Source organism: Oryzias melastigma, linkage group LG4 (genome assembly GCF_002922805.2).
Source record: "Oryzias melastigma strain HK-1 linkage group LG4, ASM292280v2, whole genome shotgun sequence".
Classification (NCBI taxonomy): Eukaryota; Metazoa; Chordata; class Actinopteri; order Beloniformes; family Adrianichthyidae; genus Oryzias; species Oryzias melastigma.
Genome location: NC_050515.1, coordinates 817,074 through 833,695, shown reverse-complemented (window position 1 = coordinate 833,695; position 16,622 = coordinate 817,074). Strand labels below are relative to the sequence as shown.

At 39.2% G+C, this 16,622-nt stretch overlaps 1 protein-coding gene across 3 annotated transcripts in view; it reads right to left on the bottom strand.

The window, feature by feature from the left end:
* Positions 1-2,195: 2,195 nt before the first annotated feature.
* The window catches only part of reps2 (RALBP1 associated Eps domain containing 2), a 29,221-nt gene continuing 14,794 nt past the window's right edge, over positions 2,196-16,622 (bottom strand). Inside the window, exons 6-20 of one of the 3 annotated variants that reach the window (XM_024279324.1) lie at positions 15,440-15,546; positions 15,229-15,364; positions 15,095-15,158; positions 13,513-13,681; positions 13,381-13,434; positions 13,142-13,214; positions 12,927-12,980; positions 12,639-12,768; positions 12,418-12,554; positions 12,284-12,345; positions 12,115-12,201; positions 8,275-8,361; positions 7,643-7,776; positions 5,553-5,658; positions 2,196-3,609 (exon numbers count right to left, since the gene is read on the bottom strand). In XM_024279324.1, coding sequence (XP_024135092.1) covers positions 3,541-3,609; positions 5,553-5,658; positions 7,643-7,776; positions 8,275-8,361; positions 12,115-12,201; positions 12,284-12,345; positions 12,418-12,554; positions 12,639-12,768; positions 12,927-12,980; positions 13,142-13,214; positions 13,381-13,434; positions 13,513-13,681; positions 15,095-15,158; positions 15,229-15,364; positions 15,440-15,546 — 1,469 coding nt within the window. In that variant the 3' untranslated portion in view covers positions 2,196-3,540. The remainder of the gene's footprint in view (positions 3,610-5,552; positions 5,659-7,642; positions 7,777-8,274; positions 8,362-12,114; positions 12,202-12,283; positions 12,346-12,417; positions 12,555-12,638; positions 12,769-12,926; positions 12,981-13,141; positions 13,215-13,380; positions 13,435-13,512; positions 13,682-15,094; positions 15,159-15,228; positions 15,365-15,439; positions 15,547-16,622) is intronic. The other 2 variants (XM_036211404.1, XM_036211405.1) reach the window with 2 other exon arrangements.

The window sequence follows — 16,622 nt, the reverse complement described above, 5'->3', positions numbered from 1 at the left end:
TGTTAATGAAAATTTTAGATATCTGCAGAGAAGCATCAGAACAGATCGCAGTTTTTGTTGGACATACAGACAAAAGACACTTGGACTCTAATTATAGAAAACGCCACAAATGTGTGCGTCTCAGATGGGAGCCAAGTGTGCCGCGGATATTTCTGGGAGGGCATCAGCGGAGGTCTGGGATTTCAGCCATCAGCACAGATCTGCTTGACCCTTGCTGTTGTGTCTGCGCTGCAGAAAGCACAGCTGCTGGGGACGGCCAGAGGATTACGCCGCAGCCGCTTTAATCCCCGTTTGAATATGTGAACACAACTTCAGCTGCTTTCATAAAAAACTCTTGTTTTCGGTGGGATTCTGCCTTTTTTTCTCTTTGACAATATAGATTTAATACAAAGCCAAAAGACAATTTTTGTTCCAATTGTTAAATAAACACTCATTTTACACTAAAATTTGTGTAAGTAAAATGAATGCTTTGAGAATTTTTTGAAATGTAGAAACTTTTAAAGTTTATTTTTTGATTGAAACAATATTTCACATTAACTGAGACTCTGGCCAAATCATTCCACTGTCAGGATTAAGTGGATCAGATTTTTCAATAGATCAGAGAATTCAAGGTACCACTAGTTTTATGAAACCAGGCCATCCAGACCATGATACTACCACCACCGTTTTGGTTTATACAGTATGTTCTATTTAGAAAAAAAGTGTCATTTTAACGTTCCAAACCACCATTGTTGTGTCCATCAGTTACATGTTTTGAAAAGTTTAGAGGATAATCCAGATGTTTTTGTCAAACGTGAGATGAGTCATTCTTTTTTCACAAGTTTTTCTGCTTTAATCCATTTATGTCCAAAAGTATCATTAACGTATTACATAAAGAGAGGCCTTCATTTTGTTCTGCTTCTGGAGTAATTTGTGTCAGTGATGCCTTTTTCACCGCTGTCCTTATGGGTGGATACAGGCTGTCTCCAGGTGAAAAATTACTTTGTTTTAAGATAGTATGTCTATCTGCGTCTCTATAGTGTCTCTATAGTGTCTCATAGTGTCTCTGTGGATGCAACCTTTTTAACGTGCTTAGTAAAGGGCTCGTGTGTGCTCCCCACTAATGGCTAAAGCAGTGCTTTATAACCAGTGTGCCGTTAGATATGGTCAGGTGTGCCACGGGTAATCAATCATTTCCCCAAATCTAAAAACATCTCCAGAATATCAGCTTGGTGTTGATCAAAAAGGGCCCAGGTTTCACACCGAGTAGTTTCCCTGACGCTTTTGTGGAGCTCTTCAAAATAAATGCAGATCTCTCAACATCTTCCCTGTCTTTTATGAGGAGGGGAAGAAAAGCTTTTGAAAGTAGCGGCGGGAGGGTCAGGTTACAGCAAGTCTTTTTATCATTTAATCAGTATGGTTGGTATCAGGCTGTTTTAAGTCTAACTAGTAAAGTGCAACTAGTTAAAAAAGGCTTGCCATATCAGGTTTCTAAAGACACTTTTGGACAAGCGTCGAGCAGCGACTTTGATCACGTTTAGTGTGAACGGACAAATGATCCACGCAGAGGGAGGAGCGAGAAAGGAGTATGGAGAGAAAATAGACTCACCCCAATTTGGGAGTATGTAATTCTTGATTTGTGCGTGCGTTCTAGATTTGTAAGTTATGCAATATATTTTGTGCATAAGTCCAAAAAATATTAAATAAAGAAAAATGTACATATGCACAACTTAAAATTACAACAGCTTGAAACTAAATTACGTACAAATCTTTATTTAAAAATCAAGCACGAATCGCTTGTTATCCACTCTCAAAACCACATTTACACACAAATCTGACGTGAGACAAGAAAAGATTTGTCAGTAAATGTTGCTAGAATGCTGGGTCAGAGTTACCTCATCAGCCGCTTTGAACTTAAATTTTGAATAATATCTAGTGAAAATTTGATATTTTCCCTCTTTCTTAAACATAGATGTCCCAATGTGGGCAATATTGATTTAGAAGACAGCAACTTAACCTATTTTCTAAACTCAGACAAAGACTTCTACTTCACAACAAAAGCTAAATAGTAACAATTACTTCACAGATTTCTATAAAATCTGGTTACTAAAACACAAAAAGCAAAAAATTACTTCACAGATTTCTATAAAATCTGGTTACTAAAACACAAAAAGCAAAAAAAAAAAGTTTCCAAAGAAGAGAGAAAAACTCCAGAGTTCAAAATAGATCATTTTATTGGTTTACTCACATTGCGATAATCGGTCGTGTAGCACTTCAGGGTAACTCACACCCTGGTGTTCACGACACTTAAACATTCATGCAGTATCAGTCATGCCTTCATGTATTCCAGCCGCCTCCTTCCATCAAAGGACAGCGGTCTAAAGGTTAGCCTCGGCGGCACCAAAGGTCAAACCTGCATGTTTGATGCTGTTCTGTGCTTTTCTGTTACTCACCACAATCTTGCTGGTAGAAAGAGTTTGAATCATAACCATGAACAAACTGGAATCAAATCAGATACTTTTTTTTTTTTTGCTTATAAAAGGAAAATAATAAAATTTGGTGTAAACGTTTAAGTGAAAACAGCTTTTCAGTGCAGGCGTCACTGCTTTTTTTCCTCACACACTCAGAATCTTGGTTTCTTGGTTTTAAGTGCAAACAGGAATCAGTAGCACCTTCACTTACTCTTTAGACCTTGATGTAAATGAAATGCAGGATGTGTTAAAGACCCACTCCAATGAAAATGAGATTTTAACATGTTCTTGTTATGGTGAAGGACATATATAAAGAAAATTAAGATCAAAATAGCCGCTGTGAATCAGGACCAGACGAACAAAATACTGTTTGAAAAAGCTTGCAGCTCTGACGTAGATGCTACAATCGACAGGCTACAAGCTCCCTGCTCGCTCCATTCTGATGCATCCACCTGCAGACAAATAGATCCATGAACGTCTTTGTTTTCCTCGTCTGAGCTGGAATCTGGATCAAAACTGTACGGCTGGATAACTCTGGTATTGGTCCACTAGTAATGTTAGCTTAGCGTGTGAAAGGCTGTTAGCTACTGGAGAGGATGATGGGAAATGAGTGCAGGCTTACTCATCAGACCTGCCCACAAATTAGTTTTAATGAACTCCTGCCTCTTTGCACAAACTATGTCCTAGAAAACGACACAGTTTTTTGATTTTGGCTAAAAACATAATCGTCATAAATAAAATAGCATTGGGAAGTCTTTGACAAAACTCAAAAATGATCGGAGTGGGACTTTCACGGAGCATGAACCTGCATCAGGCTTACAGTGTTGTGAGTGAAAATTACATAATTGATGGAGAAACTGATAGAAAATCTTTTAGAAAACACACTGATGAATAAATATGTGTCTTAATCCTGGAGGGAGTTAGCAGTAGCAGAGACACATGGAGCAGACGCTTAGCTACATCCCCGCCTGTCGGGTCGCTCTCAGCCCTTTAACACGCGTGAAGTACTTCCAACTCAAGCCTTCAAACTTTAGTCTTTAAAACAGATGCAACAGTCTGCAGCTTGACCCCAACCAGACCCGGGGCTCGGTCACGTGGAGGCCATCGGCCGCAGGAGCTCCAGCTGGGTCTCCAAGGTCACCCTCTCCTGGTGAACCACCTGCAGGAGACCAGAGGAAAGCATGACTGCTGCAGTCTGAGATGCACTGCGGGCTGTCATTATGTTGTTTGTTTGCCAGAGTGACGACGTTCAGGAACAGAGTGCTGCCAGAGGCTACAAATAGCTGCAAATGCTCAGTGTGTCCACTAAAACGTGTAATTTGTCCTAAAAGAGGTGGAGAGGCCACGGGGTGAAGCCGGAGCTTTTAGTTAGTCTCATCATGATATGGGCCCCTTTACAATCCAGCCGCTGGATAAGCTGCATTCCAGCTGACTGAGGATAAAATCTTCATTATTTTCAATGAATTTGAAAAGCTGATGGAAAAAAGTTTTCTATTGGTCAAGCCTTCTTTAGCATAAACTCATCTTTATGTGAATTTCAAAACAACATAGAATAATTAATTATAATGTATATTGTGATTATAAATCATTATTGTGATATAAAATTATCTAAATCAAGATATATATTGTTATTGTGATATAAAATAATTTACATCATGATACATATTGCTATTGTGATAAATGATTTAAATTGTGATAATTATCGTCATTGTGATATAAAATTATTGATACTGTGATAAATATCGTTATTGTGATATAAAATAATTGATATTGTGATATATATATGGTTATTTTGATATAAAATAATTTATATCGTGATATATATTGTTATTGTGATACAAAATAATTTATATTGTGATATATATATGGTTATTTTGATATAAAATAATGTATATCGTGATATATATGGTTATCTAGATATAAAATAATGTATACTGTGATATATATATTGCTATATATATATGAGATATAAACTAATTTGTATCAGGATACATATATTATTGTGATGTTAAATCGTTTATATTGTGATATATATCACTGTTAAGATATAAAATAATTTATACTGGGACATATATATTGTTATATAAAATAATGTATATCATGATATATATTATTATTGTGATCTAAAATAGTTTATATTGTGACATATATTGTTTTTAGATATAAAATAATTCATATTGTGACATATATATATATCACTATTGAAATATAAAATAATCTCTAGAATGATATATATCACTGTGATTTAAAATATATATATATAAAATAATTTAAAATATATGTATAAAATCATTTATATTGTGATATTCAACTTTTTCCCCTATCACCCAGCACTAATTGAGATGCTCCATAAAGGAGTAATCCGGTGGATTTTGCAGATCCATTGAAGGTTCTGGACTCTGCCAGTCGTAGCTGAAGACAACAGATGTGAGTCCACCGCCTGCTCGTTTATAAATACATTTGTGCAGGTCTTTGCAGAATTCCACAGATGCTTTGAGGGGATGGAGTGAACCTAAATAATCCCAGATTACCTTTTTCTTACCCAACAGAAAAAGAAAAAATAGCTAAAAAAAATCCTCCCCAGAGAAATCAGAGTTGATCAAACTGGAGAAATGATTTTTTTTGTGCTGCGGCCTGCATTGTATGACAGCATTAAAGGCGTTCCATGTGAGCGTGAAGGATCACTTACAGGCAGAATGACAGGCATGCAGCATGTGTTGTAATGTGAGTGAGTGTGCCACAGGCAGATCTGCAACGTAAACAGCCAGTCTTTGTCATTAGTTCAGCTTTGAGTGACGGCGAGGGGGGGGGGTTAAGCTTTTCACTTGGTTGAAGCAGTGAAAGGTTTTCTGACATTTGCAAATGAGCAGAATTCTCCTACATTCATCTTTTGTTGAATACTGTAGTTCACTGTGCTTGACCCCCCCTCAGCGTGGGAACTGAGATGCTCTAAAAGTTGGGTCAGGCCTTAAGGGTTAAACGTGCAACCTCCAAGACTGGCGGGTCTGTTATTCCCATCCCGGTTTTGCAGAGAGGGCAAAGAATGCCATCAAAGAATGAAGGAACAAACACAGACGTCCAGGAAAATGTTCCAAAGCGTACCTTCAGCTGCTGCTGCAGCTCGCTGTTCAGGCGAGTCAGGACGGCGTTGGTCTCCCTGTTCTTGCGGATCGCCATCTGGATCTCCCTCTTCTGCTTGGTCTGCGCCCTGACGAAGCATCAGAAGAATCAGCCTCTAAACCCGTTTGGATCGGCCAACAGAGGGCCCCCACCGCCCAACGAGCCATCACCCCGGAGCCGCCGCCGCCGGGGTTATTGATGGTCCACGTTTACGGCACCGCCGGTCTCAGCGAGCCGTCTGCTCCGCGAGGAGACGGAGGCACACATGCTAGAGTCATTATGGTGAATTAGTGCGTGCCTTAACGTCGGCAAATTCCACTTTCTGTTCAAGTTTCATGGGTTTTTCAAGCTGACCCAAAAGTTTGCTAGACAATTCCCCAGTCAGCATCTGAACGCCTCATTCTCCAGACTGCATCCAAACACACTCCCACCAGGATCCAAAGGGCCTGACACATGAAAAACAATCATTTAGCTTTTAGATTTTGTAACATTTTAAGCAAAAAAGGATCCAGTTTGCTGCTTTTTATCTAGAATGTGCTAAAAAAAAAAATGCAAACTAGCTTTTAAAATGAGGATGATTCACACATTCTCAGGAATGTTTCCAGAATGAACTGTGTGGTTATGAAATGATTCTTTGTGTTCCTTGTAAACTATCAACTGACATTTTATGACTAAAGGACAGCGCGATACATAACAAAAAGAACGTACTCGTTTTTGTGGTCAGCAGATGTTGGGCTTTGTGAAATATTTTTTTTAATTACTTAAATGTGTTTTTACAACACATTCTCAGTCCTAAGTCGTCACGTATTAACGTTTGGTTAGGGAACTCTACGCGCCACTTTTTTGATGTTTTGGGTTTCCCCAACTCATCGTTTTATTGACGCGCTAGATGTTCCCACCAAATCACGGGTCCCCAACTTTCAGGCCGCGAACCGTAACCGGTCCAGTACCACGATGCGTAGTGCAGCAGTACCGGTACCCTAACCTGATGCAGTAATGGACCTGAACTAGTACCAGACACAATACTGGACATGGTACCAGACGTGATACCGGGCGTGAACCGGACATGGTACCTACCGGACGCGAACTAGTACCAGGTTAAGGTTAGGGTATCGGTACAGAGGACCCGTGTGCATTTGGTACCACATCTGGTACCGTATCCGGTACCGCATCTGAGGGTTGCGGACCCTTGATTTTACAAACACCCAGCACGTCAGAAAACAACAAGTTAGGTACACCAAAAACACCAGAAAGTGACGTTAAGGGTCCTTAACCAAAGGTCAATATGTGACGACTTGAGGAAGAGAATGTGTTGGTTTTTAAGCTAAAGTTACGTCTACGTTCATGATTGACTTTTTAAATACTTTATTGATTTGTTTTTTATTGTCTTTGTATCTTATTTTCTTATCTTTGATTTAACTTGAAAGCATCACTTTTCATCTTCATGAATTAAAACAGACAAAAAAATCTGCATTACTTTGAAAACGTAAAACTCAACTAAATACTTTTTCAAAATGTTCTTTATTTAAAAAAAATAAAATAAAAAACGTTTTGGTTTCCTCTACATGGACATGGCTCTTTTTAACAGTGTTACGAGTGTTTTCATTTTAAATAAAGTTTTGTTAAATATTTCGAACCAGCTGAAAGCTCTACTACCCAGAGTGCACTCTGGTGTTTTCATCTATGATGCATGGATTTTAAGTTATTCGTAATTAATATTCAATTCATTTTGTTAACTATTCAAATTATTAACAAACCTGAAAAATGTCAACCTAAAGTTCATTATTTATTCTGAAAGTTTGCCTCTGACTGAAATGAGACGAGAAATTCTCACAGGGTAGCAAGATGAACAAAAGGCCCCATTGCAAATACAATATCATCCAATTAGATTTGATCAAAATAGTCACATTTACAAAATTCGTCAGGTGTTTGAATTATTGCTTAGAGACAGAAAATGTAAGATTTGTCTGTAAAAACGACCTCCTGCTTCACGTGAGACTGAACCAAGTTAGCGAACACCCAGATGTACGAGTCACTGCTGCAGAAACAGAATCAGAAAATGTTTGACTAACCTCTGAACTGGTTTGTCCTGGAGGGGGAACGCCACGGCAGGTGGAGGGAGGCTCTCGGAGCTTTGGTTCTCTGTGTGGAGTTTCCTTCGTACTGGCTTTTGTGGCGCCTGGCTGTGACACGTCCCAGAAACGTCCTGGAACACACACCAGGAAGAGAAGCACAAAGAGAGCCTGTGTGACACCTTTAAACTGCTGTACTCTGGCTCACAATGATGTAGTTTAGCCTTAAAATGGAGAACTCCCTCATGGTGGGACACGCTGCTGGAGCCCAGTGATGCAGAACTGCCAGAAAACCCGTTGAAGAAATAGAGGAGGATGCTCATCTTTTCAGGGTTAAAATGCTCAGAAGTGTGCTACATGTGGAGCCTTTTGTTCGGTTTTCAGATCCAAACCACTTTTAAAGTAAATATTTTTAGATGTTATCAGGTTTTCATCCTACTGGTAGATATTTTTAAATCTGCTTTTCTGTGTTTGACAACATTTAACACATTTTAACACATCTGAGTTTCAACCAATCAGAGCTCAGCAGTCTGAGGTTCTACAAAGTACCAGGATCTTCCTGAATAGACAAACTAGAAGCAAGTGGAGCCATGTTGAATGATGACGTGTAGAAACGTGTTAAAGGTTCTGACCTGTTTGGATGTACTCGTCAAGTCCTCTGTGCTCAGTCCAAACCCGGACTGCAGACCCGGCTCTTCGGGTTTCAGAGCGCTCTCCTCCTGGAAAAAGGAGGTGTGAGCAGAATTCAAATCGACAGATCTCTCAGTGTTGATGTGAAGACGAGGTGAAGCGACGGGAGCGGAATGAATGTGCCCCCACTGCAGAAAGCCCCTCCTCTGCAGGGACCCTGATGTAAGGGCTGGTTGCTCTCAACATGATGGATTATCCAGCATTTCTCCTCTTCTAAACACGTTTGACGTGTCGTCACCTGCTCTCTTTTTGCAGAGGAGCTAACAATGCAAAAGAAGGAGGACAGATGACACACTTCACCAGCTTCATCTGTGCATTGGTGCAGGTCACTTTGACCAGATCTTTGCTGGTGGCTTTAACAGAGCTGCCCGGGAATGAAGCTGGGACAGAAACCTTCTGCAGTCGCCTCTGCAGCTCAGACAATGTAGGACATGCTGGTGTTGCTTCAGTCCCAGCAGAAATGCCCTCATAGCTTCTTCCAGAGTATGGAAGTCCATTTGGCCCAGTTTCAACACCAGCAAAAAGAAGAAAGGAGGAGTGAGGGGGATATAACCAAAGCCCAGAGCATCACTTCTGCCTCAAAACCCCCTGTGAGGTTTGCAGGGCTAAAGAAATATGAAGCAGAAAGGAGATGAAAAAGAGTTTGAAAATTCAAGGAAGCCAAATCAGTTGAAATCTCACCTGAAGATGAGCAAAAACTAAAGATTAAGTGAGGAAATGTTTTAGAAAAAGAGAAGCTGCTCTTGCTGCTCTGCCGACTTCCCCACAGTTTATTAGGAGGAAACTGATTTGAAAAACATCTATAGTTCACCCAAAATGCTCCTCTGAGGGCTCCGGGCTGGTTCGGTTACGGTGTGTTTTACCAAGTAAACCCCATAAACATACAGAGGGCTCCGTCACAGCCTCTGAGGGCACCAGGGTCAGGAAAAACAGAGCTGAGCCTTTTTTCTTGGAATCTAAAGAGGATTAAATAAAGCAAACACAGTGCTGCAGCAGAAAGCAGGAGCTTTGTCTGACAAACTTCTTGGTTTGTTGAGAGGAAAAAAGACAGACAGAGGATGCTGAAAGTAAAATTTAACTTAGATTTGAAGAGAAAGTAAGGAAAATGGTGAAAAAAGCAGTTTAAAAACTTGTTTTACAGAAAATTTGAGTGTAAGGGGGCTGTAAGCTAGAGGGAGAGCAGGTAAACAGATGGATGATGGGAAATGAGGTCGGGCTTACTCATCAGCCTCATCCACAAATCAATTTCTAGTGAACTGCTGTCGCTCTGCAGAAACTATGTCCTATGACACGACATAATCCTTTCCACTGGTAACTCTTTGAAAAAAGATCAGAAGATAATTGGAGTGGGACTTTAAGGTGAATAATCCTAAAAACTGTGTGGATTTTTAAAGTTTTTTTAAAGACTAAAATCCTGACTTTTGCAGGAGAGATTATATTATTAAAAACGAAAGAACAGATCTGAACTGTGATCACAAAATCATCAAGCAATTTATCAAGTCAAGACCAGAAATCTGCACTTTTTTATGTAGCGGTAACAACTTCAAAGCCTGCGATTCAGAAATAAAAAGTCTAAATATTTAATCACTTGAGGGAAATATTTGTATCCATCTGCACATTTTGCTGACTTAAAGGGAAGAATCTGCAGCGTAATTAGCCTGAATCGCATTTATCATTCAGCTGCAGTAACATAGAGTTGTGCATTTCCCAGCTCTGCAGCACAATCGACAGATGCCTTCCTTATATGGCGTTTGCTTGTATTTCCAAGATTAGTCTCTGCGGTGACAGAAGAGGAAATATTCTGCAGAGGTTTTTGAATGACACCTTCCTGAAAGGCGGAACCAACGTGGGAAAATAAACATGAAATGAATTGATTTCAATGTGAAAAAAGGACCTAAGCTAAAGCAGGAGAAGTGTTCTCAATGTCCTGCAGTTTCATACGCTGCTGCCATAACCTCCAAGAGGATTTATGACTCCAAGGACAGACTCGTATGTTTGACAACATATTTATAGCGTCTGCAGATCGTACATGGGAAATTGTGCAGGAGAAAACTCGCTTTGGTAGGCGGTGGACTATAAAAACTGTCTGACCAAATGAACTTCTTCCACTATATAAGAAACAGAAGTAATATTTCACTGAGACAGACTGACTTGTTCTTAAAGTCCCACTCCCATCATCTTCTGATCTATTGTAAAAGTGTTGGTCTTTTTATTAGGATTATGCCGATCCTGGCCAAAATCAAGAAACCGGTGTCGTTTTCTAGGACATAGTTTCTGCAGAGCGGCAGGAGTTCATTAGAAATTCACCTCTGAGTTGTGTGCAGGGTTGTTGGTGCAAAGCAATCCCGCCCCACTTCCCTTTACATTTGCTGACAGCTCAGAGGAGTTGAGGTCCACTCATTGTAGTTTCGACATAACAACAACAAGCTTTCCAAACAGATTTTTTTGTCTGCTCCTGATTCACAACGATTTATTTCAGAAATACCATTTTTATTCCTAATTTTCTTTATATATGTCCATCATGAGAAAAATACCACAAAAACATGTTAAAAACACAATTTTGATTGGAGATCTTGGCAGATCTCTATTGACAATCGCTAAAATAAATAAAAAAGTGAAGACAAAACATGTCATTCTAAGTATGTAAAATGTTCAGTTGTTGTGTCCTTATAAGGCACACTTAAAAGCCTTAACTTTATTTTAAATTTACAATGCACCTTATAATCCGGAGACACTTATTTATGGATTCATTCTGGTTGCGTTAACTGAAGTTGAAGTGAATTTGTGAAATACCCGGCGCTCTGTCAAAATGTCAGTTTGATGTTTTATGTGCTGCAAACGGTTGAGTGTTATTGTTGAACATGCTAACATGACTACAGTGTAGCGGTGTCGGACTGTGTTCTTTGTACATGATGCTAACAAGATTGAGAGATAGCGAAGCTACAGTAATGTTTGTTTTAGGAGTATTGTCTGTTTTTTACATATTGCAAACAACAATGAGAGTCTATGTGAAGACGCTAACGTGGCTAACATGTAGCAGTGTAATCCTCTTTTGTTTTTTTTACATGTAATTAATAAGGTTGGAAGTAATTTTCAATACGCTAACATGGCTAATATGTAGCACTGTCCTACTTTTTGTTGCTTTTTTACGTGTAATTAACAAGGTTGGGAGTAATTTTTAATACGTTAACATGGTTACATGTAGCATTATCGGAATGTTTTTTTTTTTACTGTAACTAACAAGGTAGGCAGTTTATGTGGACATGCTAACGTGGCTAACATGTGGCAATGTCGAACTGTGTATTTTTATGTGTTACTAACAAGGTTGGGAGTAATTTTCAATACGCTAACATGGCTAACATGTAGCAGTGTCCTACTTTTTGGGGGTTTTTCTTACGTGTTATTAACAAGGTTGGGAGTCACATTTGTTTTTACAATATTGTGTGTTTTTTTTAATGTGTTGCAAACAAGGTTGGGAGTTACAGGTAGGGCCTTTTGTGAATATGCTAACATGGCTAACGCTTCTAATGTGTAGCATGTTACAGTTAAGTTTTAGAGTTTCTGTAAATGCAGTTACTAAAGTCTAATTGTACTCTGACTCTCTTGTCTCACTTAAAGCTCCTAACAGTTCGGTGCATCTTAACATGACACAAATTCAAAAACAGATCATTCATTGGCGATGAGCCCTACCATCTGTTGCACCCTACAGGGTGGAAAATACAGCCCAGTAAAAGTTGCTGATGTGTTTGCAGGTGTTTGTCAGACTGCAGTCTGCTTCTCACCTCCTCTCTGAAGTGGCTGAAGTCTGCGAAGTTCGGCTGCGGCACTTTGCTCTGCGGCTTCTCAGAAACGTTGGTGAAATGGGAAACCTGGCAGAAGAAAGGTTCTTCATGAGCGGCTCGGTGGAGCTCACAGCACCAGAACTTTACCCTTTTGGGCTGATCCACTGACCTGCGAGGCTGATGGTCTTGGGGGAAGTGCAGGGGGAGGCAGCAACCATCCACTTTTTACTCCTTAAATATACATTTAAAAAATCAAATGTTAATGTTTATACAATAAACCGCAGCACAGAGGGGCGGTCTCACCTGGAGCTCCCTGCTGGAGCAGTTTGTTGAGGTCCAGTGAGGAGGCTCTGGAATGGGTTTTCTGTGGTCGGGGGGGAGGGGTGGGCGGCTCCTCGGCCTTCTTCATGGCCTCTTCAATAGAGGTGCTGGAGTGGGACCTGGAGGTCACAGCAGCAACAGAACATAATAAACAACACTGGTTAATATGCACTCAGATCCAGCTGGAAGTGAGTGGTTTTCACCTGGGTCGGGTTCTGGTTCTGTTGTGCAGGTCCAGGTCCTGAGGTGGCTCTGGGCGGAAGGACACAGGAGGAGCGTCGGCTTTATCAGAAGTGAGAAACGAGAACTTCCCCTCAGCAACTAGATGCTTTTCTGTTTCAGGCAGATCAACCAATGATTATCATTTCTCAGAAAAAAAAACTTTTTATGGCACAGAATACTCTTTGACACAAAACAGGAACCTGGTTTTAAGATGTGACGATCTAAAACGCAACAGACAGGTAAGAGAAGAGTGTTAGAGGAAGAGTCACCTGGTCTGTGAGAGGAAGGTAGCGTCTGCTCCCCCTGAGACGAGCTGCTCCCTCCTGCATCGGTGGACGGAGATGCAGAGACCATCAGACGTTTTGTGAAATTAGTTCGTGAAAGTGCAGTATAATAGCTACATTTTATGTTTTATCCATGTTTTCTGTCAATAACCCTTTTAATCTGAACTTTCCATGTAAAAAAGAAAAAGCTTCATTCGTACCCTGTGCACCGGAGTCTTCCTCCAAGCCTTGTTTTCTGCCGTTCTTCCGGGGACTCTCTTTAACACTGAGATCCTACACAAACATGTTTAGTGGACACTTTACACAATAGTTTAAATAAAATTCAAGCTTTTTTTAGGAAGTTCCCTCCACAAGACATTTATTTTTAATCTTTCACTGCCCCCTGCAGGCACTCAAGTGGAACTGCACGATTCAGCTTTTCTAATCTGAGTTTTCTCACCATCTGACTGGGCCTGCTCTCTGCATCCTCAAAGACGATCAAAGGCTCTGCGCTCTAAAACAAAAAACAAAACAAAAAACACAAACTTAAGAAGGAACTAAAGGGGTGAAAACACTGCAGTTTGGCTCTTACCTCCGGAGTATCTGGGATCTCCTCCTCGTGCAGCAAGAACCCCGGCTGCAGGGTTAGAGGAAGGCTCTCCGGGAGCGGGTATCCATTTTTACGAGCTACGATCAAATGAAAAGCGATGCAGAACTCTGGGAAGGTGAGGGCTCCGTCTTTGTTCACGTCGCTCAGCTCCCTGAAACAGGAAGTTAAAAAGTGATGAGAACGGAAAGAAGAAGCTGGACATCAATACATAATCCACGATGGTTCGGGTTACTGATGATATGGGAACTAAACTGGGTGGAGGCGGAGCTTTCAACCGCTCTGCTCCAGCATTTTGGAAGCCCCTCCCACCTGAATCTGCCATTTTTTAATTTGGACTCAGAATTTCATCTGTTTAGATTGACCGTCTCTTCTTAACTGTTTTTTATTGATATTTTAACCATATTTTTAACTCCATTTTAATTAACTGTATTTTAGTCAAGCTTATAACATGTAAAGTCTCTCTGGAAGAACTCAAAATAAATATAATAAATATTATATGAAGGTTTTTTCATATTTTTAGAATCATTTCATAATAACCAGATACTAAAGACAGGCAGATAAAGAACAAATAATCAGAAGTCAAATGCACTTTGTTAACAAATTTAAAGCCCTTAAGGTTACAGAGTTACCGCTGATTGACTGTCAGAAAAAAGAGCATCATTTAATCAGAGAAACTCTTCTCTAAACTTTACAAAATATGATTTTTTCTTTTTCCATCCTGCCTCGATATCTGCTGAAGAGAAATCAACAAGAGATTTGATTTCTTTCTAAAATGAAATCAAAATGACTTTTTCCTGGAGAATAAAACATCATTACAGGGAGAGAAATTGAGAAGTCGACAGGCTTCACTACAAAAACAGAATCTTAAAAAAAATCTCATCTAAAAAAAAGGAAAAATAATCCTTGTTCAAGAAAAGAAATCAATAAAGTTTTTCTATATCAAAATAATCTTAGTTTGAGAAAACATTTCTTACACACTAAAATTTATTTTTCTTAAAAAATAATTCCTAGTAAGAAGATTTTTTTTTACCCCACTGGCAGATTAAAAAAACTTTATTTAAATAAATATTTTTTAATTGTGCGATTTATTTCTCAGTATTTTGCAGTGGATGTGTGACATTTATAACTCCTTTTGAAGATGAGAAGACTCTGGTTTGTCTCGTCCAGAACGTGAGAATTTGCAGTAAACTGATAAAAAATGGTGCTACCTGGAGATAAGAAAGCACAGAAACACCTGTGCAGTTCGTTGTTTGGAGCAGAACGATGACTTTTCAGCTAAAATGTTGTCAGATTTAAACTTTTTTGTTGAGTTTATCTATTCAAAATGTTTTTAATAACTTTATAAAGTTGAGCTTTAGTGGCTGTTTCTGTGTGACCTTTTTAATTCCAATTTGGACCTGAATCCAAACTACAAACACTTGAGTAAGTGAGTCATCTGCACAGATACAGACTGTAAACCTTTTTTTTTTTTTTAATTTGAAAGAACAGAAGAGAAGTTAATGTTCTCATTTTCTCTGAACTTCTGTACTGATAACCCAGAACAGAACAGCAAGTCCACACCTACCAAATGTGGGAGAGCTCTGGAATGGGGAGCTTGGATTTAGTAAAAAAGTTCTTTGCTACACCTCCTGTAAAGAGAACGCGTCAGTTAAAATATGGTCAGTAACAAAGCAGTGAGTGTGTGTGTGTTGTACAGACCCAGGATCAGAGCGTCCAGGTCAGGCTGCAGAGTTTTGAACTGATTGGTGTAATACTCCAGCTGTTCCTCTGTGATCCTCCAGGGGTCGCTGTCACATTCGTCTGTGACCTGCTGGTCTCTTTCTGATGGACAGGTCTGACAAACACAAAAACACACAATAAGTCTAGAGCTCACACTCATCTAGTGTCACTGTGAGGCATCAGGGAGGACCTGGGCTGCAGCTGGAGGCTCCACGCTGGCTTTACCCGCATAGTGAGCGGGAAAGGAGAGCTGCTCCAGCGGAGCCTTCACTCGTGGGGAAGCTTTGCTCTCATACGCTGAAGGACAGGAGAGAAAAGGACCACTTTGGAGGAAGAAAAACCTGGAATATACGTGCAGGGATTCCCTGCTGATCATTCAAAACGGGCCAACGAAAAAAATGCTACGGTGGCCCTGAAGTACAAATCATTAAAGATCACAACGTCAATTAAAAAAGCAAAGAAAATGATAAAAAAAAAATAACATTACATATTAGAAATCAAATCAAAATTCCCCTAAAAACAAAACTCAATTACAAAAAAATGAAGCAAAAATAAAATAGGAAATGAAATGACAAAAATAAAATAAGAAACCAGAAAAGTTAGGTATTGTGCAGATCGGTGAAGCCGATTCGCTGCAGAAACCCCTTTGGAATATTCCAAAGGGTGAACAACAACTGGTTGGATGATGATGTTTGTTTCACTGTTTTAGAAGGTTTTATCACCCATAATTTAAAGGGAAACAATTCAATTTGCAATTTGATCGTGACATTTTAAAATTGACGATTCAAAATGCAATTCAGGTTTGGAATATGAAAACTTATTTGAAATTTAGATTTGAGTGTGAAAAGCACAATTGAACCTCATAATTTTAACCCATAAGAACCCACAGTGACATCAGTGTAACATTAAAGAAGTAAAATTTCTGAAACCTTTTCTGTGGTCAATGTGGTTTTGTGGTATTTTCCACAAAATTTTATTTTTAAGGTAAAATGTGTCTTGGTCTTTCTTGGTTAAAAATAACATTTTAAATAAAAGCTAAATCAGTAGCGTTTTAAATTGTCATCAGTTTTTGAAACCACATTTTAAATGAAAATGCATTTTGCAATTAACAAATCATCGCTGCATTTTGTCATGTAGTTTGCAGTTTACAATTAAGAACAAAAAAAAAATCACATTTTAATTGTTTGGAAATAGCTTTTGTTTATTAAAATGTTGTGTTATTTAATTTTGCGTTAATTTCTAAAAGGCAATCTTGTTTTTCCTCGTATGTGTTTTTTTTTCTTTAATTGTCGTTGTGATCTTTAAAATGTTTTTGTGTCGAGTGATTTGCCCTTCAGGGCCACCGTAGAAAGCAAAGAGGAATAAGACAAATT